The 23,254-nt window shown below is 43.9% G+C and overlaps 1 protein-coding gene across 3 annotated transcripts in view; it reads left to right on the top strand.

The window, feature by feature from the left end:
- Window positions 1-23,254, top strand: part of cdc27 (cell division cycle 27) — a 241,920-nt gene that overhangs the window by 58,507 nt on the left and 160,159 nt on the right. Inside the window, exons 1-6 of one of the 3 annotated variants that reach the window (XM_072486886.1) lie at window positions 137-200; window positions 3,834-3,931; window positions 9,027-9,174; window positions 13,287-13,412; window positions 17,821-17,918; window positions 18,007-18,161. In XM_072486886.1, coding sequence (XP_072342987.1) covers window positions 3,916-3,931; window positions 9,027-9,174; window positions 13,287-13,412; window positions 17,821-17,918; window positions 18,007-18,161 — 543 coding nt within the window. In that variant the 5' untranslated portion in view covers window positions 137-200; window positions 3,834-3,915. Of the gene's footprint in view, window positions 1-124; window positions 201-3,833; window positions 3,932-9,026; window positions 9,175-13,286; window positions 13,413-17,820; window positions 17,919-18,006; window positions 18,162-23,254 lie in introns of those variants that run through there. The other 2 variants (XM_072486884.1, XM_072486887.1) reach the window with 2 other exon arrangements.

Below are 23,254 nucleotides of genomic sequence, written 5' to 3'. Positions count from 1 at the left end.
TTGGCATTTATTAATTTTGCCTCTGTAAAAGACTGGCTGATCTGAAGTTGCAAGTCAACTTCTCACAGCACAAACAAATGTTTCCTCAGATAGCCACTGCTAACCATTTGTCTTCTATCAACAGGCTGCTATTTGGCATGCACTTAACCACTATGCTTATCGGGATGCTGTCTTCCTCGCAGAAAGGCTTTATGCTGAAGGTATGTAGGATCTGTAACATTGAATGTGACAGCATGAATACTATCTCCCTATGAGTGAAAAATTAACAATTGAAGATTAAAGTCACCTGGTCTTTGCCTATTGGTTGTAGAGGGGAGTCCCAGAACCTGAGCTGGCAGCTGGGGAGGTGGATGCGCAGCTAGAGGGCAGTGTGCACTATGTATTGCAAGATAGCTATTTACTCTTGCAAGTCTACCCAGAAAATGTATATCGCACATTCCCCACTTTTAATTGGTCTGTACATTTTATTGTTTCACTCCACATGTTCCCATCTCTCAACCAGAAACAACACCGAACTCATTTGGAATGTGAGGTGATGCAATATACATAATTTAAATTTGCCATCTCATTTGTGCAGCGGAGGTGGGGATTGTAAAGACATAGCTTTGTTGTTGTTATTTACAGCATAGAAGGAGGCCATTCGGCCCATCATGTCTGCACCAGCTCCCAAAAGAGCAAACTAGCTAGTCACATTCCCCAGCCATATCTCCATGACCCTCTAAATTTGTCACTTCCAAATATATATCCAGCTCTCTTTTGCAACCATCTATGGAATCCGCCTCCCCCACTCCAAGGCAGCGCATTCCAAACCCCAACAACTCTGAGTAAAGAGGTTTCTCCGCATCTCACTCTTTGCTTTCTTGCTAACCATCTTGAAATTGTGACCCCAGTCACTGACATACCAACCAGTGGAAACAGAATATCCTTTTTTACCCTGTCAAAATTGTGCAGAATTTTGAACACCTCAATAAGGTCACCTCTCTCTGCTCCAAGGAGAACAAGCCCAATTTCTCCAATCTTTCCTTGTATCTATAATTTCTCATTCCTGGTATCATTCCAGTAAATCTCCTCTGCACTCTCTCCAGGGCTGTAACATCCTTCCTTGAATAAGGTGCCCAGAACTGAACACACTACTCCAAATGTGGTCTGGCCAATGATTTGTAGTGGTGTAGCTTTACTTCCTTGCTTTTATACTTTACGCCTCTATTTATAAAGCCAAGGGTGCGATAAGCCACCTCAGCAACTGTTTCAACTTGCCTGGTCACCTTCAGAGAATTATCCACTTGAACCCAAGATCCCTCCACCTGTACTCCCCTCAAGTTGTACCATTGAGTCTATATGTATATATATATATATATGTATATATATATTGTCTCCCCATGTTTCATCTACGAAAATGCATTACCTCCCATTTTGCTACATTCTGGTTCATCTGCTTATTCGGCTAATTTGTCAATGTCCCTCTGAAGTCACTCAGCGTCATCCTCACAATTCACTATTCTCCCTATCTTAGTATCATCTGCAAATTTAGAGATTTTGCCCTCAATGCCCACTTCTAAATCATTTATATAAACGAGAAAAAGCAATGGCCCCAACACTGAGCCCTGGGAACACACCTTTCAACTTGTCTCTGGTCTGAGAAATGCGCATCTATACCTACCTTCTGTGTTTCCTATCTCTTAGCCAATTTCTAATCCATGCTGCCAAGGACCCATCAGTCCCAAAGAATTGAAAAAAAATTTTAATTTTTTTTTCCCCGTACTCTATTTGTTTTGTTGCAATTAAGGGGCAATTTAGTATGGCACCTAACCAGCACATCTTTGGGTTGTGGGGATGAAACCCTTACAGACACGGGGAGAATGTGCAAACTCCACACTGACAGTGACCCAGGGCCAGGGTTCGAACCCGGGGGTCCTCAGTGTCGCAGTCCCAGTGCTAACCACTGTGCCACCGTGCTGCCCTAATCCCAAACAATTTTGATTTGTTAACTAGCCTGCCATGTGGCACTGTATCAAATGTTTTCTGAAAGGCCAAATATACAACATCCACAGCACTACTTCATCCACTGCATGTGTCACCTCGTCAAAGAACTTCATTGCGTTTGTCAGGCATGACCTGCCCTTGACAAAGCCATGCTGACTGTCTAGTATTAACTTATTTTTCTCTGTGTATTTATCACATCCCGTATTATGGCCTTCCATCAGTTTTCCAACAATTGATGCCAAGCTGACCAGCCTGTTGTTTCCTGTGTTATCCTTTGCCCCTTTCTTAAACAATGGCATCACATTTGCAATCCTTCAGCCCTGTGGGACCAATCCTGTGTTCAGAGAGGCCTGGAAAATTTCTGTCAATTGCTCTGCAATATTCTCTCCTACCTCTATAAGTGATCTAGGGTGCATCCCTTCCGGGCCTGATGACTTCTCCATCTGAAGTCCTGCTCGTCTTTTTAGCACCTTTTCTTTGTCACTATACTGCTCAGTTGTTCAACAGCCCTGTTTTCAACTGGGCCATTGTCACCATCTTCTAATTTGGTAAAGTACTCATTTAGTACCACTACCATACCCGCCGCCTCAGTGAACAGATTATCCTGCTTGTCCCTTATGGGCCTCACTCTATCCTTCACTAATCTTTTACCATTAATATTTGAAGAACATTTTGCTATTTTCACAGCCTGCAATCCTTTGCTCATGCTTCTCCATAGGCTTCCTTATTCCAGTCTGAGCCTCTCTCCTGCATTTCAGACACTCTTACTGATTTCTATTGTATTATTAATCTGGCATGCATCATATGCCTCTTTCTTCTCTCTCTCATTTTATCATCAATTCCATGGGACTCGAGCTTTGGAGACCCTGTATTTATTTCTCATGGGTACGTACCTAGCTTGCACCCTATTCATCTCACGTTTTGAAAGTCTCCCATTTTTCATCCACTGTTTTATCCACCAAATTGCGCTTCCAATCAACCTGCTCCAGTTCAACTTTTAGACCCGTACAATTTGCCCTTTTCCAGTCTTATGGTAGATGCTGAACAGCACGGTAGCACAAGTGGATAGCACTGTGGCTTCACAGCGCCTGGGTCCCAGGTTCGATTCCCCGCTGGGTCACTGTCTGTGCGGAGTCTGCACGTTCTCCCCGTGTCTGCGTGAGTTTCCACCCAGTGCTCCGGTTTCTTCCCATGGTCCAAAGACGTGCAGGTTAGGTGGATTGGCCATGATAATTGCGCTTAGTGGCCAGAAAAGCTCCAAAAGATCTCAACTTAAACTGCATTCTGAGTTAATCTACCCTTTTCTACTGGCAACAGAGCTCATAGATTTTTACGTCTATAGAATTCCAATAATGGTTACCCAACAGTGCCCTTTCACTTTTGGAGTGTCCCTCAGAGGTTGACTGCAACTGTTTTTCCGGGTCTGGCCTTGTCCGTACTGTCTTCCGGGAGGCCTAAGCAGTTATCCCCTCAGACAGGCTTAAGTATTTTCTCAAATACATTCCTTTCCTTTGATCTCTGTATCATCTATTATTGTTTGTACAGTCAGAAGTTCCCTTTTCCTTAATTGATCAAACTGTTTTATTTTTAAAAGTAAACTTGCCCTACCTTTGTCTCAGTTACTTACAAAACATTCCTTTTCAAAACTGCTTTTATGGCCTTTTGTAAATCCCTTTTGAAGTTCCATTAACAGATCAAAACTACTTAATAATGTTTAGACCCTTGCAGTTTCTGTCTCTTTATCTAATTACATCTATCACACCCCCTCCAGCATGTTTTCCAGTATGTATGAGTTATGACAGTGATATTACCAAAAGAAAAAATATTATAATTCCTCGTTTTCCTGACAGGATGTGTACATTATCTGAGTGAAGAGGTGGGTTCCACAAACACATATATAGACAAAGTCAATGATGCAAGATGATACTTTGAATGCGAGTCTTTGCAGGTAATTAAGTCTTTACAAGTCCAGACGGTGCGACTGGAGAGAGGGATTATCACAGGTTGAAGAGGTGTGAATTATCTAAAGCCAGGACAGTTGGTAGCATTTTGCAAGCCCAGGCCAGATGGTGGGGGGTTAATGTAGTGAGGCATGAATCCAAGGTCCCAGTTGAGGCCGTTGAGGCCGTTGAGGCAATGGGCAAGGTACAGACCGTACCCAATCAGCTTTTGCTTGCAAAATTCAATACAAGGTGTCCAACATTAAATGTGATTGTGCGATTGGACAATATTTGCTAAATAATCTTCGGTGTGCTACAAATTACCAATTTAAGATTGTCAGTTGGACTTGCCTTGTGGCACATTTCTGTGAACTGTAAACTTCATATATTAATACACAGGGCCCTGTGATTTTCTGACAGAAAAAAATTGTACACACATTTCGCCTGTTTCAGCTAAATACAATACGAGATAATCATTTACTGGTTCATTCCTCAGAGCAGTACCTTGGCCATTCAAAGTCAAGCTGTCTGGTTTAAATATTCAAACAATGCTTGGCAGTTAATTGTCAGTTACTATCTACTGGTGCAGTCTCCATGGCAATGCCTCTGCCAATCAGAGTCCACTTGCCAACCAATCAGCACTCTTTCCTGATGGTGTAAAGTTGTTGTTTCCCCTGACGTTGGATTTGTTGCAATTTTCCTCATGACTGTAAGATGAAAAACTTAAACAAAATGTCTGTTTTCATTAATATTCAAGTTCTGTACTACCAAATTATTAAATTACCATTTAATTGAGATACTATACAACTATGAACCTGAGCCAAAGCACAATGGTTAGCACTGCTGCCTCACAGCGCCATGGACCCAGATTCAGTTCCGGCCTTGCTCTTTACTGTCCAGGGTGTCCAGATTAGGGATGGGGCTGGGCGGGGGGGGGAAGTGGAGTGTTCATTTGAAGAGTCGGTGCAGACTTGATGGGCCGAATGACCTCCTTCTGCACTGTAGAGATTCTATGAATCTAAAATACTTGGGGGGGGGGGGGGAATGAAATGAAACAAAAAAGTATCGATTATTAGTGTGTCTCTGGTCTGTTCCACAGAACTCCAATCTTGTGGAACAGTGTATCTGCAGGAGTTGTTTTCCACTCCACCTGAAAGAATGAAAAGAAAACCCAACCCGTCCACCAATCACCACCATCTCCTTAACTGTGCCCCCGGCATTGAAGGATACAGAGGAGATCACTCTGCTTTCACTTCGTTTTCAATCTTTATCAGTGATGATGATCATTCTCAGTTAGAAAAGGGTCCAGAAGTTGCTTTAAGGAATTTGAGTCAATCTGTGTCTTCAACACAAACTGGAATCCTGTTCAAAGGACCACGATTCTCTTGAGAAAAGAACCACCACCTGAGAACTAAACAAGATCTGGTTTGAGGCAATTGAGGTAACTTTAAGTTGTGAACCTTGGTCTTCAAAAGATTTAATTGGAATATGCGGTTAATTGGAACACAAGCTATTTCCTTCATCATCTTAGAAACCTCAATTCAGATGAGCCCTGAATCTTTGAGTATAGACCCGCCCTACTTGCGCACAATTTGGTCACACTTCATTACTAGCAATTAGCGCACAACTTCTATGTCCCATTGTGCGACAAGACCAAAACAGGACATGGTAATTGAGCTGAGACCTGACCACTGACTTGTAGAAGGATATTGTGCTTTGTCTTGCAATCCATCGTTTTATGAATCCACCCTATCAATAATGGTGTGCGAGCACCCAAATAATTCTTGCTCCACCTACCTGAATGCTTTCCTTGAATAATGTGCATATTTTCAGCATTCGCCCTGCCCACAAGCATAGCACTGCACCTTTCAAAATAGTTAATTTGCCAGTTACAAGCCCAATCTCCAAACCGGTGAAGATTTATCTGAAGAACATTGTGGACAGTCATAGAACATAGAACAGTACAGCACAGTACAGGCCCTTCAGCCCACGATGTTGTGCCGAACTAGTCTGAAACTAAGATCAAATCAACCTACTCCCAATCATTCCAGTGCACTCCATATGCCTATCCAATAACCGCTTGAAAGTTCCTAAAGTGTCCGACTCCACTACCATAGCTGGGAGTGCGTTCCATGCCCCAACCACTCTCTGACTAAAGAACCTACCTCTGACATCCCTCCTATATCTTCCACCATGAACCTTACAGTTATGCCCCCTTGTAACAGCTACATCCACACGAGGAAAAGGTCGCTGAACGGCCACTCTATCTATCCCTCATCATCTTATACACCTCAATTAAGTCACCTCTCATCCTCCTTCGCTCCAATGAGAAAAGCCCTAGCTCCCTCAACCTTTCCTTATAAGACCTATCCTCCAATCCAGGCAGCATCCTGGTAAATCTCCTTTGCACCCTTTCCGATGCTTCCACATCCTTCCTATAATGAGGTGACCAGAACTGCACACAATACTCCAAATGTGGTCTAACCAAGGTCTTGTACAGTTGCAGCATAACCTCATGGCCCTTAAACTCAATCCCCCTATTAATAAATTCTAACACACTATATCCAAGGTAGGTGAACTTGGAGCGTGGATTGGTACTTGGGACTACGATGTTGTGGCCATTACGGAGACATGGTTAGAACAGGGACAGGAATGGTTGTTGGAAGTTCCGGGGTATAGATGTTTCAGTAAGAGTAGGGAAGGTGGTAAAAGAGGTGGAGGAGTAGCATTGTTAATCAAGGGTAGTTTAACGGCTGCAGAAAGGCAGTTTGAAGGGGATAAGCCTACTGAGGTAATATGGGCCGAAGTTAGAAATAGGAAAGGAGTGGTTACATTGTTAGGAGTTTTCTATAGGCCCCCAAATAGTAATAGACATGTGGAGGAAGAAATTGCAAAACAGATTATGGATAGGTGTGGAGGTCTCGGGGAAGTTGTCATGGGTGATAGGGCCATACGGCAGGGCAAGGTTTATACTTGGGGGAGGGGTAATTATGATGCGATTAGGCAAGAATTAGGGAGCATAAGGTGGGAACAGAAACTGTCAGGGAAAGGCACAAATTAAAAGTGGAGTTTGTTCAAGGAACAAATATTGCGTGTCCTTGATAGGCATGTCCCCGTCAGGCAGGGAGGAAATGGCCGTGTGAGGGAACCATGGTTCACAAAAGAGGTTGAATGTCTTGTCAAGAGGAAAAAGGAAGAGTATGTAAGGATGAGAAAACAAGGTTCAGTAGGGTTGCTTGAGGGTTACAAGGTAGCAAGGAATGAGCTGAAAAAGGGGCTTAGGAGAGCTAGGAGGGGGCATGAGAAGTCCTTGGCGGGTCGGATCAAGGAAAACCCCCAAGGCTTTTTACTCTTATGTGAGAAATAAAAAAATGACCAGGGTGAGGGTAGGGCCGGTCAAGGACAGTAGTGGGAACTTGTGCATGGCGTCAGAAGAAATAGGAGAGGCGTTGAATGAATACTTTTCTTCAGTGTTCACAAAGGAGAGAGGCCATGTTTTTGAAGATGAGAGTGTGATTCGGGCGGGTAGGCTGGAGGAAGTAGATGTTCTGAGGAAGGATGTATTAGCAATTTTGAAAAACCTGAGGGTCGACAAGTCCCTTGGGCCAGATGGGATATACCCAAGGATTCTTTGGGAGGCAAGGGATGAGATTGCAGAGCCTTTGGCTTTGATCTTTGGTCCACGCTGTCCACGGGGATAGTGCTAGAGGACTGGAGAGTGGCGAATGTTGTTCCTCTGTTCAAGAAAGGGAATAGGAATGACCTGGTATTTATAGGCCAGTTAGTCTTACTTCGGTGGTCGGGAAAATAATGGAAAAGGTCCTGAAGGATAGGATTTATGACCATTTGGAAAGTTGCAGCTTAATCCGGGATCGTCAACATGGATTCGTGAAGGGTAGGTCTTGCCTCACAAATTTGATTGAATTCTTTGAGGAGGTAACTAAGTGTGTAGATGAAGGTAGAGCAGTTGATATCGTATACGTGGATTTTAGTAAGGCGTTTGATAAGGTTCCCCATGGTCGGCTCATGAAGAAAGTAAGGAGGTGAGGGAAATTTGGCCAATTGGATAAGTAACTGGCTATCACATAGAAGGCAGAGGGTGGGGTGGATGGAAAATGTTCAGACTGGAGACCAGTTACCAGCGGTGTACCACAGGGATCAGTGCTGTGTCCTCTGCTATTTGTGATTTTTATCAATGACTTGGAGGAGGGGGCTGAAAGGTGGGTCAGTAAATTTGCTGATGACACCAAGATTGGTGGAGTAGTGGATGAGGTGGAGGGCTGTTGTAGGCTGCAAAGAGACATTGATAGGATGCAGAGCTGGGCCAAAAAATGGCAGCTCCTTCCTCAGGCGAATGAAGAGGTGGGTTCCAGAAACACACGTATAGACAAAGTCAATGATGCAAGACGATACTTTGAATGTGAGTCTTTGCAGGTAATTAATTCTTTACCGGTCAAGATGGAGCGACTGGAGAGAGGGATAATCATAGGTTAAAGAGGTGTGAATTGTCTCAAGCTAGGACAGTTGGTAGGATTTCGCAAGTCCAGGCCAGATGGTGGGGAGTGAATGTAATGCGATATGAATCCAAGGTCCCGGTTGATGCCGTACTCATGCGTGCGGAGCTTGGCTATCAGTTTCTGCTCGGCGATTCTGCGACAAGCGCGTCCTGAAGGCCGTCCCCGGAGAACGCTTACCCGAAGATCAGAGGCTGAATGCCCTTGACTGCTGAAGTGTTCCCCGACAGGAAGGGAACATGCCTGCCTGGTGATTGTCACATGATGTCCATTCATCGGTTGTCGCAGAAGTCTGCATGGTCTCGCCAATGTACTACGCCTCGGGACATCCTTTCCTGCAGCATATAAGGTAGACAACATTGGCCGAGTTAGAGAGAAAGCCTTATCCACTGCAGGTCCCAGTAGATTAAGGCACAGGTTAGAATTTATGTTATCTTGATGGTGAAGATGCATCCGAGAAGCTGAAGTGTTTAAATAATATTCATGGCAGGTTAGACATTCATTTTCTGACCACTTTTATGTCAGTGATTTATGTTAAGTGAGAAATTGAGTTATGAGTTTTTAAGAGCTGATTTCTTTCATCCTGCAGTGCGTTCAGAAGAGGCTCTTTTTCTCTTGGCAACCTGTTACTACCGCTCAGGGAAGGCATACAAAGCCTACAGGCTTTTGAAAACTCATAGCTGTACTACCCCTCAGTGCAAATATCTTCTTGCCAAATGTTGCACGGATCTTAGCAAGTAAGTAAATAGAAATAAAGTTTGAAGGTAATCTCCAGTTTTTAAAATTCTGAAACAATGAATTGTGTCTGGGGCTGCAATCAGCTGCTGCATAAACAAGCTCTGTCATATGGCTCTGTTCCCGGAATGGGGAAGGTCATGTTTCCATGTATGATCAAATACTCCTTTGGGATTTGGGTGTGTGAATGGCTTTGGTTCGTTTAAATAGATCTAGTTATGCATCGCAAGCAAGTGACTGTTTGTCTTTATCACCTTGTGGAATTGGAGTTATTTCCTGTTGTCTAACACTTAAAATGGACAAGATTATGCTTGCCTCCTGCCTTTATGGAGTGTAGTGCTGGCGGTTGCATTATTAGATGGATAGTGTGAGCATATGGGGGCGATTCTCCAATATGGAGCCCAAGTGTTCACGCTGTCGTGAACGCCGTCGCGAACCGGGCCCAGGTACGACCGATTCTGTCCCCCACGGGGCCAGCACGGTGCTGGAGGGGTTCACGCCACTCCAGCCTCCTTTCGCGGTGCCAAATGGGTGCCGCACCAACCCACACATGCGCAGTTGGGCCGCGCCAACCTGCGCATGCGCGGGGGACTTCTTTAGGGCGCCAGCCCTGACTCAACATGGCGTCGGTGTTCAGGGTCCGGCTGTACCAGAAAGTAGGCCGGCGGGGGGGGGGGGGGGGGGGTGGCTGGCTGGCCCGCCAATCGGTGGGCCCCGATCGCGGGCCAGACCCCATCCTGAGGCCCCCGACCGTTCGCGCAGAGTTCCCACTGGCAGCGACCAGGGGTGAACGACGCTGGCGGGACTCTGTCCCGATTCCAGCGGCCGGCGCCGCGCCAAAAGCGGCGGCACAAATGGCGCCGATTCTCCGCACCTTGGAGAATCACGTGTCGTGGCGCGGTTGCGTGGATTCTCCGGCGCGGGGCTCAGAGAATCGTCCCCAAGATCGATCTTATCTCTGAACATGAATGAACAGCCAAGGTGTTGAAGTCCCGTTGTGATGTTTGATACTTTGTTTTGATCATTCAAACTTTCTAAGCTGGCTGAATGTGGACCACCAGTTTTGTACCAAGTGCTGATTTGATTTTGATTTGATTTGAGTTGATTTATTGTCACATGTACTGAAGTACAGTGAAAAGTGTTTTTCTGCGGCCGAGGAACGTACACAGTACATACATAGTAGACAAAGAATAATCAACAGAGAACATTGACAAATGGTACATCGACAAATAGTGATTGGTTACAGTGCAGAACAAGGGGCCAAACAAAGCAAATACATGAGCAAGAGCAGCATAGGGCGTCGTGAATAGTATTCTTACAGGGAACAGATCAGTCAGAGGGGGAGTCGTTGAGTCTTGTAGCTGTGGGAAAGAAGCTGTTCCTATGTCTAGATGTGCGAGTCTTCAAACTTATGTACCTTCTGCCTGATGGAAGGGTCTGGAAGAAGGCAATCCCTGGGTGGGAGGGGTCTCTGATAATGCTGTCTACCTTCCTGAGGCAGCGGGGGGGGTGTACAGAATCAATGTGGGGGTGGCAAGCTTGTGTGATGCGTTGGACTGAGTTCACCACAGTCTGCAGTTTCTTGCGATCTTGGACTGAGCAGTTGCCATTTCAGGCTATGATGCAGCCAGATAGGATGCTCTCTATTGCACATCTGCAGAAGTTTGTGAGAGTCGATGCAGAAATGCCACATTTCTTCAGCCTCCATAGGAAGTAGAGACGTTGTTGGGCTTTCTTTAATGTTGCTGCACGACAAAGCTCCAACAGTTTAATTTTTATTTTTTTCCCTCCTTCATCACCCACTAATCTTTCGTCCCTATCATCACCACCTTTTGATTGTCTTTATTTTTCTGCCCTTTGACTTGAAGATAAATTGTAATTAAGATCATAACTTCAAATAAACCTGGAAGGCAACCTGGCCTTTTTGGCTTATTTGGCTGAGCCGCCTTTAATTCTTTTTTTAAATATAAATTGAGTGTAACCAATTCATTTTTTCCAATAAGGGGCAATTTAGTGTGGCCAATCCACCTACCCTGCACATTGGATTTAATTTATTGTCACATGTACCGAAGCACAGTGAAAAGTATTTTTCTGCGGGCCGAGGAACGTAAACAGTATATACATAGTAGACACAAGAATAATCAACAGGGAACATTGACATCATTGGGTTGTGGGGGCAAAACCCATGCAAACACGGGGAGAATGTGCAAACTGCACATCGACAGCGACCCAGAACCGGGATCGAACCTGGGACCTCAGCGCCGTGAGGCAGTGATGCTAACCACTGCGCCACCGTGCTGCCCTGAGCAGCCTTTAATTCATCAATCATTTGAAAAGTTGACCCTGCTAATATTTTACTTGTGAATGATGAACAATGGTTTACCAAACACCGTCTTGAGTGAAGAAAGTCCAAGTGATCTTTGGATCAGCCTGCTATCTGTCTCCTGTTTTCCTTGAATGGTATTTCCTACTTGAACTCCCCAGGCAGGTGGCCTTGTTTTTTATTATTGTGTGGAAAAAGCTGGAATGAAATTCTGTGAGAAGATGGCAGTGAACATTGACCTACTACTTAGAGCATGATAGACTGAAATGAAAATGATGTGTTTCAAACAAATGTTTGGATTGATATGTGGTTTGTTATTTTTTTGAATCTAATTTGTCCAAAGTGGATGGAAATTTGCATTGTACTTTTGCTGACTTGTCCAGGTTATGGTGGGAGAAGACTTATTACAGAGATGAGAAGGAATTTCTTCAGCCAGAGGGTGGTGAATCTGTGGAACTCTTTGCTGCAGAAGGCTGTGGAGGCCAAATCACTGAGTGTCTTTAAGACAGAGATCGATAGATTCTTGATTAATAAGGGGATCAGGAGTTATGGGGAGAAGGCAGGAGAATGGGGATGAGAAAAATATCAGCCATGATTGAATGGCGGAGCAGACTCAATGGGCTGAGTGGCCTAATTCTGCCCCATGTCTTATGGCTTTATGGTCTTATTGCCATGTGGAGGGATTTAGGAGCAGCATGGCAGCATCGTGGTTAGCACTGTTGCTTCACACCACCAGGGATCTGGCTTTGATTCCCAGCTTGGGTCACTGTCTGTGCGGAGTCAGTGCGTTTTCCCTGTGTCTGTGTGGCTTTCCTCTGGATGCTCCGGTTTCCTCCCACAAGTCCTGAAAAATGCAGGGTCGCATGTGGCACCATGGTTAGCACTGCTGCCTACGGCGTTGAGGACCCGGGTTCGAATCCTGGCCCTGCCATCCGTGTGGAGTTTGCACATTTTCCTTGTGTCTGCGTGGGTTTCACCCCCACAACCCAAAGATGTGCAGGTTAGGTGGATTGGCCATGCTAAATTTCCCCCCCAAAATAATTGGGTACTCTAAATTTATTTTAAAAAAGTACCGAAAAACATGCATGTTATGTGAATTGGACATTCTGAATTGTTCCTCTGAACCTGAAGAGGCGCCGGAGTGTGGCGACTGGGCGATTTTCACAGTAACTTCATTGCAGAGTTAATGTTTGCAGAGTTAGTGTAAGCCGACTTGTGACACTAATAAAAGATTATTATTAATCTTCTCACTGGTCACTTATTAAATGATCTCTGAATTGTAGTGCCTGTGATCCGCGAGGAAGATAACTTATTGATCCTGGTCAAGCAATGGCAGGGCAAAAGTCTTGATCCTGGTCAAGCAATGATGGGGAAAAGAACTCCAGTGTATTGGGCAAAGAGTTATATTTTAAATAAGACAGTTTTTGTTTTAGCCCACCCCTGATATCTTCTATTCTACTGTTCTAAGGGTGGCATGGTAGCATAGTGGTTAGCACTGTTGCTTCACAGCACCAGGGTCGATTCCCGGCTTGTGTCACAGTCTATGCGGAGTCTGCACGTTCTCCCTATGTCTGTGTGAGTTACCTCCGGGTGCTCCAGTTTCCTGCCACAGGTCCTGAAAGACGTGCTGTTATGTAATTTGGGCATTCTCCCTCCGTGTACCCGAACAGGTGCTGGAATGTGGCGACTGGGGGCTTTTCACAGTAACTTTGTTGCAGTGTTAATGTAAACCTACTTATGACAATAAAAAAAAGGATTATTAAAATAATACCCACTTCTTGTTTTCCCTAGGCTGGCTGAAGGAGAACAGATTTTAGCTGGTGGAATATTGAACAAGCAGAGAAGTCATGATGACATTGTTACAGAGTTTGGAGACTCGGCTTGTTTTACTTTGTCTTTATTAGGGCATATATACTGGTAAGACGATATCAAACTGAAGGAAAAAGCAAAAAAGGTGCAGATTCTGATTACTGGGAATAAATTGTAAGATCTCAAAAAGGGACTATGAAATAAAACTTGCAAGTGATATCAAAATCAGCACAATGTCCACAAATACATTGCTTTGACCACTGTTTTTCCCCCAATGTGAGCCCTTTAAACAAGTGATAATAAAAATAAGGAAATAGCAGACACGCTGAAGAATTATTTTGCAACAGTATTTATGCTCGTGAAAGACGGAAATTATCAAGTCAGGGCACTGACTCGGCAAAATTAATGTGAGCAAGGTAACTGAAATTGAGAAATTAGTGACACGAAAGAGGAAGAAACCCAACGGCCAAAGGGCTTTCAGCCAACAGTTTTAAAAAGAGCAGAGAAGACTGGGAAATGATTGAGACCTATAACATTGAGGGGCATAGATACAGTCGGCAGGAAGAAACTTTGTCCTTGGTTGTGGGATCAATGACCAGGGGCCATAGATTTAAGCTAAGGGGCCGGAGGTTTAGAGGGGGTGTGAGGAAAAACTTTTCACCCAGAGGGTGGTGGGAGTCTGGAACGTACTGCCTGAAAGGGTGGGTGGGGGAGGCAGAGACCCTCATTAACATTTAAGAAGTATTTAGATGAGCACTTGGGATACCAAGGCATACAAAGCTATGGGCCAAGTGCTGGAAAATGGGATTAGAATAGTTAGGTTGTTTTCCGAAGGGCCTTCTCTGTGCTGTATGACTGAGGTGAAAAATGACAGGTACCCAAAATCTAACCCTCCAAAGTTCCCTTTGGAAACCGTTAATTGCATGTGTCACTTCACTGTTTTTTTAAAAAAAAAGTGAGTGGGAAACCGGTTAGCCTAACATCAGTTTTTTGGAAATTTAGATTATTGGAAGGTTGGAATGACCTTGACTAGTTTCAGTTGATCAGAGAGAGGCAGCATGGATTCGTAAAGGTTAGATCATGCTTGATAAATCTGATCTTTTTCAGTCTGTAACAGAGGAATGACTGTGTATGTTATCTACATACATACATCCAGAAGGCCCTCATGATAGATTGTTAACTACAATTGAGAGTTCAAGGTTGTGGTCCAAACATGGCGATGAATTGTTTTCCAGCAATGAAGTGAGAGTGACTGCCTTTGACATGAAGGCAACATTTGACTAACTGTGGCATCAAGGAATCCAAGCAAAACTGAAGTTATTGGAAATCGGAGTAACTTTCCACTGGTTGAAGTCATACGTAGCACAAAGGAAGATGGTTGTGCTTATAGGATACCAATCAGATCAGATAAGCCTCAGGACCGTCCTGCAGAAGAGCTTTGCAAATGTATCAAACTATAATCCTCCAAAGTTCTCTAGATTGTGCAACTATTCCTTAGATTGGAAAATTCAGCATGTCACTTCACTCAGCTGAACCATCTTCAGCTGCTTCATCAATGAGCTTCCTTCCCTCCTAAGGGGCTGGTTTAGCACAGTGGGCTAAATAGCTGGCTTGCAATGCAGAACAATGACAGCAGCGCGGGCTCAATTCCCGTACTGGCCTCCCCGAACAGGTGCCGGAATGTGGCGACTAGGGGCTTTTTGCAGTAACTTCATTGAAGCCTACTTGTGACTATAAGTTATTATTATTATTATTATTATTATTATTATTATTGTTAAAAGTGGGGATGTTTGCTGATGACTGCAGTGTTCAGGACCATTTGTAATCCCTTGTAGTGAAGTAGTCCATGTCCATTTGCAGAAAGACTTGTTAGCTGATAAGTGGCAAGTATCACTTTGCGAAGTGCCAGGTGGTAACCTTCTCAACCAAGAACTTAACCATCCTCGTGACATCAAACAGCATAACCATTACTGGGATCCCCTTCCATCAATATTGTCCGAGTTACCGGTGACCAAAAACTGGAACACCCGTGTAAATGCAATGGCTGCAAGAGCAGGCCAGAGCTTGGAATTCTGGAGTGAATAACTCCCCTCTTGACTCTCCAAAACTTGTCTACCATCTACAAAGGCACAAGTCCGGAGTGTGATGGAATACCCTCCACTTGCCTGGATGAGTGCAGCTCCAACAGCACTCGGAAACTTGACAGCACCCAGGACAAGACAGCTGACCTGATTGGCACCCCATCCACAAACATTCATTCCTGCACTGACGCAGTGTTCCCTGACTGGAAGGGAACATTCCTGCCTGGCGATTGAGGCGCGATGTCCGTTCATCCATAGTCGGCAGGTCTGTATGGTCTCGCCTCGGGATATCCTTTCCTGCAGCGTATGAGGTAGACAACGTTGGCTGAGGCGCACGAGTATGTACCGCTTGCATGGTGCATGGTCTTGCCAATGTACCACGCCTCGGGACATCCTTTCCTGCAGCCTATGAGGTCGACAACGTTGGCTGAGTCACACGAGTATGTACCGCGAACCTAGTGGGTGGTGGTCTCGTTTAATGGTGGTATCCATGTTGATGATCTGGCACGTCTTGCAGAGGTTGCCATGGCAGGGTTGTGTGGTGTCATGGTCGCTGTTCTGCTGAAGGTTGGGTAGTTTTCTGCAAACAATGGTCTGTTTGAGATTGCACGGTTGTTTGAAGGCAAGTAGTTGGGGTGTGGGGTTGGCTTTGGCAAGCTGTTCGTCTTCATCAATGACGTGTTGAAGGCTGCGAAGAGGATGTCATAGTTTCTCCACTCCAGGGAAGTACTGGACGACGAAGGGTACTCTGTTGGTTGTGTCCCGTGTTTGTCTTCTGAGGAGGTCGGTGCGGTTTTTTGCTGCGGCGCGTTGGAACTGTTGATCGATGAGTCGAGTGCCAAATCCCGTTCGTACGAGGACATCTTTCAGTGTTTGCAGATGTCTGTTATACTTCTCCTCGTCTGAGCAGATCCTGTGTATACGGAGGGCTTGGCCATAGGGGATTTCTTCTTTAATGTGTTTAGGGTGGAAGCCGGAGCATTGTAGCCTTTCGGTAAAGCAAAGTGACCGTCCTTGATGGAGATGTGTGTCCAAGAATACAACCGATTCTGGAGAGTAGTCCATGGTGAGTCTGATGGTGACATGTAACTTATTGATGTCGTGGTCGTTTCAGTGAGCCTTCGCCGTGGATCCAAAGGGAAAAATGTCGTCGATGTAGCTGGTGTATAACATCGGCTGAAGGTCCTGTGCGGTGAGGAAGTCTTGTTCAAACCTGTTTATGAAGAGCGTTTTGAGGTGCAACTTTGGTCCCCATGTCTGTTCCGTGTGTCTGGATGAAGAACTTGTTGTTGAAGGTGAAGACGTTGCGATACAGGATATCATGAATTGTAGAATTGCGTCTGGAGATTGGCAGTTGTCAGTGTTGAGTACTGAGGCTGCTGCAGCAATGCCGTTGTCACGGGGGATGTTGGTGTAGAGTGCCGAGGCGTCCCTTGTGACGAGGAATGTTCCTGTTTCAACTGGTCCATGGGTGCTGAGTTTCTGTAAGAAGTCCGTCGTATCATGACAGAAGCTGGGCGTTCCTTATACAAAGGTAGAAACTGAATCATTTCTCCATCTCTCCCTTTCAGGTGAAAAGCCATCATGTTTAACAGATGTGGTTAGGGACACAAGTAAATTGGTTCAAATATAAGCATTAGAATTGAAGTGCTGTAACAAAATAGTAAAAATTAAAAGGCATCACTGAGGAGGGAAGGGAAAATCTTAAAATGCTAATTACTTGATTCACATGAGGTGTGAATGGAATCCAGACACATACTCAAGCTGGAACATGAATCAATTAACTGATGTGTAAGCCAGGGACTGCATAGATACTGAAGGCCAGATCCATCATCAGAGTGCAAGTTCACAAGTCGGTTAGGAAGCCTTGATGTGAATTGAAATACATGGGTAACTGAAAATAGTTTAGGGAAGCCCAGTGCAACATCCAAACATTGGTAATAAATAAGTTTCACCTCTATGCTCTTTCACTGATTTTCTGTTGATTGCTTGAAAATCCAAACATTTGTCAACCAGCTGGTGACATGTTCGATCTCTGATTGTAGTCAGCTACTTGGTTCCTCTGCTTCAGTTGCTCCGGGGTACTCCCGTCAACATCGTATCTGTTGGTGCGGGTGTATCAAATCTGCTTGGACCCCTAAACAATATCGGGCAACTTTGTTTCCTTACTGCATTGTTTTTGGGTATGCTGGTCACAAACCTTACCAACACGCACTGTTTCTTAATGGTGATTTGGGCAAGAAAATTGGATTAAAATTTGATTTTTGGATGTAATTTCTGATCATGTTTGAAATTGTAAACGCGGCTGAATTCTCCTTGATAAAGCCCAGGAGTAACATTTAGATTAGATTTCTGCTTTGAACCACTTGAGTTGCGTTCTGTGCTCTGATTTAATTGCCATATTGTGATCTAATCTTTGTCAATTCCTTTAACAGTAAAACGGATCGAATGACCAAAGGATCAGAGTGTTACCAAAAGAGCCTTAGTCTAAATCCCTTTCTTTGGTCCCCTTTTGAATCCTTATGTGAAATAGGTATGCAGTTGAAATGTTTTACAACATTTAAAGAAATTTTAAAATTCTAAGATAGAAACTGAATACTTTCTCCATCTCTCCCTTTCAGGTGAAAAGCCAGATCCTGATCAAACATTTAAATTAACATCTCTTCAGAATTTTAGTAGCTATCAACCAAGTTTATGTATGCCATTGGTTTTGAATCACAGCGTGCAACATAGACCACTGGACACTGTATTAATGGAAACACCACAGGACACTATAGTGAGTCTGGTTTAATCCTCGTTTTCTCCTTACAGCTGCATCTTGTACTTTATTGGGCGTTAAATTCCAGGTTTCGCTGTTTCAAATGCTTCAAATTTCACTGTCTTTAATGAAGGCGGGAAATACACCGTTTAATATTTAATTGCTTTTCTAATTCAGGTTTGATCTTAAGATGCATGGTTATGAAGCAACACACAGGATAAGTGGGTGAAATATCCTGAACGATTGTGTAGAATTATTGATTTTATTGCTAGTGTAGCTGTTGTAGAAAACAATTGTTTGAACTAACCAATGGTTGTTAGTGAAAGCAGCATGGAAGTGTGACCCATAAGATTGTAGATTTGATCTTCAGCCAGCAATGAAAAAGATTAATCCCAAATCAATATCTGAGCAGCTAGTTTAGGGGAGCTTATTGGCAAAATCGTGGAGTACAGTCGAGTGGTGGACCTCAGTTATTTATTAAAAGGCTTGGCTGCAGGGTTTTATCAGCCAGAGAGATCATAGATTCCAGAGTAAAGTTATTATTTTGTGTGAATTATAACTTGGTGAACACAGTATGAAGTCTTACAACACCAGGTTAAAGTCCCAACAGGTTTGTTTCGATGTCACTAGCTTTCGGAGCGCTGCTCCTTCCTCAGGTGAATGAAGAGGTATGTTCCAGAAACATATGTATAGACAAATTCAAAGATGCCAAACAATGCTTGGAATGCGACCATTGGCAGGTGATTAAATCTTTACAGATCCAGAGATGGGGTAACCCCAGGTTAAAGAGGTGTGAATTGTATCAAGCCAGGACAGTTGGTAGGATTTCGCAGGCCAGATGGTGGGGGATGAATGTAATGCGACATGAATCCCAGGTCCCGGTTGAGGCCGCACTCATGTGTGCGGAACTTGGCTATAAGTTTCTGCTCGGTGATTCTGCGTTGTCGCGGGTCCTGAAGGCCGCCTTGGAGAACGCTTACCCGGAGATCAGAGGCTGAATGCCCTTGACTGCTGAAGTGTTCCCCGACTGGAAGGGAACATTCCTGCCTGGTGATTGTTGCGTGATGTCCGTTCATTCGTTGTCGCAGCGTCTGCATGGTCTCGCCAATGTACCACGCTTCGGGAATCCTTTCCTGCAGCGTATGAGGTAGACAACGTTGGCCGAGTCGCACGAGCATCTTTGAATTTGTCTATATATATGTTTCTGGAACATACCTCTTCATTCACCTGAGGAAGGGGCAGCACTCCGAAAGCTAGTGACATCGAAACAAACCTGTTGGACTTTAACCTGGTGTTGTAAGACTTCGTACTGTGTTCACCCCAGTCCAACGCCGGCATCTCCACATTATAACTTAGTGGTACAGCTTTCGGTTTTGAGTCAGAAGGTTGTGTTTTCAAGTTCAGTTCCTGAGACACCAGCATGTAATCTTGGCAGGCAGTCGAGTGCTGGACTGTCAAGAAGTTCCATCCTTCGGTTGAGATGTTTAACTGAGATCCCATCTGCTATCTCTGATGCATCCTGTGATTTGAAGAGCAGGCAATTACCCCAGTGTTCTGGTCAATGTTTCTCCTTCGAGCATCAATGAAAGCAAGTTTTCAGTCAGTAAGTAATATGATCAGCTGTTCTCTTGTCACTCTTTTCTTACCGTACAACAATGCCATCAAAACTGCTATATTTGGCAGTAACGTGACCAACATGAAAAATGTTATGTGAATGCAGCTTTCTCTTGCATGTGTGCTCTTAACATTCATGCTTTTTAGTGCACTTATGTTGCACATCAGCAAGTTGCATTTATGTAGTCTTTTTAATGTTATATTGTCCCAAGATGTTTCAGACCTAAAGCCATATAATCAATGCAGAATCAAATGTATTAGGATGGGGGGGATAAAACATGATCAAAGGTCTGTATTTTAAAGAAAGTGTTGGAATGGGAAGAGATGGACAACCTTATAGAGGGAAACTTGAAAGCTGAACCAATGCGTGGCAGACACTACCATCCCATGTTTAGCCTATGAGCAGCTGTACCTGTAGTTCCCACTAATCCATTTGCTGTAGTCATTGGAAATGGAAGTTGCCAGTGATCTCCCTCTAATCCTGTTCTTTTTTTTCTATTTATCCCACCCAGCCAGACATTTGTGCAGATCATACAAGACTGTAATGTACACTTTTACCTTGCTTCGATCTGACAATACAACATTTATGTTCTGTTAGGTGCCCAACTTCCAAGGGGCAATTATGCAGAAAGCTAAGTTGCGTCCTTGCAGAATGGCTATGTAGGGCAGTGGAGAATGGTTAAAATAACTGAGGGATGATAAGACCCACACAGTCGAAAAGTGGGAGAAGACCAATAGGATAGTTACACAAACAGTCTTGTTTGGGACAATTACACAAATAGAGTCCTGTATGTAAATACTTGCAGTATAAGGAATAAAATAAGTTAAAAGCACAAGTTCAACTTAAAGCATATGATGTAGTAATCATTAAAAAGACAAATACAACTTGTATGAATAGGCACTAAATGTTTTCAAACTTCAGAAAGTAGGAGTAGAATGTTGGTAAAGGGCACTGTTACTGCTGCACACAAGATTCCAGTAATGGTGATGGGGAAGTGAGAACACATTGAACAGAGTTTAGGAAAAATGAAGAATGCAAGGCTTTGTTGAGAGTTAGTCTACAGGTTTGAGAGTAGTGATGTTGGGGAATGGGGTGTTGTGAATAAATAGGAGATGAAGGAAGCGTGTAGCAGGAACATTGTGGTTAGATTGTAGGATTTTGATTTTCACTTGGACTGGGAGAAACAGAATAACTTGGACAATAAAGGTAATTAACATATAAAATCTACTCCGGGATAGTTTTCTCAAACAGTAGATTTAGAACTGACAGGGGAACAAGACATAGATTTAGTAAAGCAGTGAGTCAGTCACTTGTTGAGACCATGTATCTCTTTAAGCTTCTTTATTTCTCCTAAAAAGTAAAAGGTAACTCAACTGCAACAACTGCTATTTGTATTTACCTTTAATGTACTAAAAATACCAAGACACTTCACAGGAGCATTGTCAAAGTGAGGCAAATGAGATGAGGGAAGATGACAATGCTCGGTCAGAGTTTGGTTTTAAAGATTGTCTTAAAGGGGAGAGATGGGAAGGTTTAGCTGGGGAATTTCAGAGCTTCAGCCTTGCACAGCTGACAACAGTGATTTTAAAGAAGCAAACGTTTAAGGGGACAAAGTTTCCAGAGTTATCAGTTGTGGGCTGGAGGAGTTTGAGATTAGTAGTGGGTGGGTGGTAAGATCATGGAGAGATTTGAAAATGAGGATGCAATTTTAAAAAAAAACATGATTCAAGAGTTGTATAAGCCACTCAGCATGGACACTACATGAATGGGAGTTGGTGCATATTTGGGTACGAGCTGTGGGGGCAAGTTGAATTTTGGATGAAACTCAGTTTATCAAGGGTTGAATGTGAACGACTGGTCAGGAGCGTGTTCGAATAGTCAAGTCTGCGGCAACAAAATTATGTGTGGGGGAGGAATAGAATTCTAGAACAGGTGCAGTACACAAGGTCCCTCTGGTCCATGCAGCTCTTTGCAAGAATACTTTAGTAAGTCCCACTCCCTGTCCTTTTACAATAGTCCTACAATTTTATTTTGCCTACAGGTACTTGTTCATTTTCCTTTTTGAAACCCATGATTCAATCTGCCTCAGCCACCCTCTCGGGCAATGCATTCCAGATGTTAACCACTCTCTGTATTTTAAAAAAATATTTTCCTCCTGTTACCTTTTGACTGTTATCAGTCACCTTCAATCTGTCTCCTCATGTTCTTGACCATTCTGCTAATTGAACAGTTTCTTTCTTGCATTTCGATCCAATATAATTTTGAACACCCCTTTCGAATCATTTTTCTTTTTTAATAAATTTACAGTACCCAATTATTATTTTTTATTCTCCAATGAAGGGGCAATTTAGCGTGGCCAATCCACCTAACCTGCACATCTTTAGGTTGTGGGGGTAAAACCCACGCAGACATGGGGAGAATGTGCTAACTCCACATGGACAGTGACCCAGGGCCGGGATTCGAACCCAGGTCCTCAGCGCTGTCATCCAAGTGCTAACCACTGCGCCACATGCTGCCCTTCGAATCATTTTTCAACCTTCTCTAAGGAGAGCAACCCCAATTACTCCAATCTGCCCACATAACTGAAATTTCTGGAACCGTTCTCTTAAATCTTTCTTGTACTCTGTCTGAAGTTTTCCTATCCTCAATTGGGCGCATATTGAATTGAGGTTGGTCCTGTGTTATATAAAGATTCATCATGACTTCCTTATTTTTGTCCTGTTATGCCTCCAGTTTAAAAAGCCGAGATAACAAACCCCTTTTTAATCATTTTCTCAACTGGCTGTGCCAGCTTCGATGATTTTTTTTTTGTGTGCATATTCCTCCAGCGCTGTCTGCTCCTGCACTTCCTTCAGAATTGCACCCTTTATTTTATATTGCCTCTGATCATCCTTGCTGGAAAAATATATGCCCGAGTGTTGCAGCATTACGTTTCATCTGTCGCATGTCTACCCATCCCACCAGGTTGTCTATCTCTATTATTACGATCCAAGACCAGACATCAACAGTGGCTAGGATACTGGACCAAAACCCCAAAATTTTGGTTTATTGGTCAGACTGTACTTAAAGAATGATTCACTCCAGGACTGATTACATGAAGAAATCAGGTAGCACGGTAGCGCAAGCGGACAGCACTGTGGCTTCACAGCGTCAGGTTCGATTCCCCGCTGGGTCACTGTCTGTGCGGAATCTGCACGTTCTCCCCGTGTCTGCGTGGGTTTCCTCCGGGTGCTCCGGTTTCCTCCCACAGTCCAAAGACGTGCAGGTTAGGTGGATTGGCCATGCTAAATTGCTCTTGGTGTCCAAAAAGGTTAGGAGGGTTTTTTGGGTTACGGGGATAGGGTGGAAGTGAGGGCTTAAGTGGGTCGGTGCAGACTCGATGGGCCGAATGGCCTCCTGCACTGTATGTTCTATGTTATTTTTAAAACAAAACTTCATTATAAATGCGATATTAAACTTTAACTTTGCACCTAAAAAGAACAGCTTACAGTTACCC

This window comes from Scyliorhinus torazame, chromosome 21, assembly GCF_047496885.1.
Source record: "Scyliorhinus torazame isolate Kashiwa2021f chromosome 21, sScyTor2.1, whole genome shotgun sequence".
NCBI classification, from domain to species: domain Eukaryota; kingdom Metazoa; phylum Chordata; class Chondrichthyes; order Carcharhiniformes; family Scyliorhinidae; genus Scyliorhinus; species Scyliorhinus torazame.
This window is presented reverse-complemented; position numbering and strand designations above follow the sequence as displayed.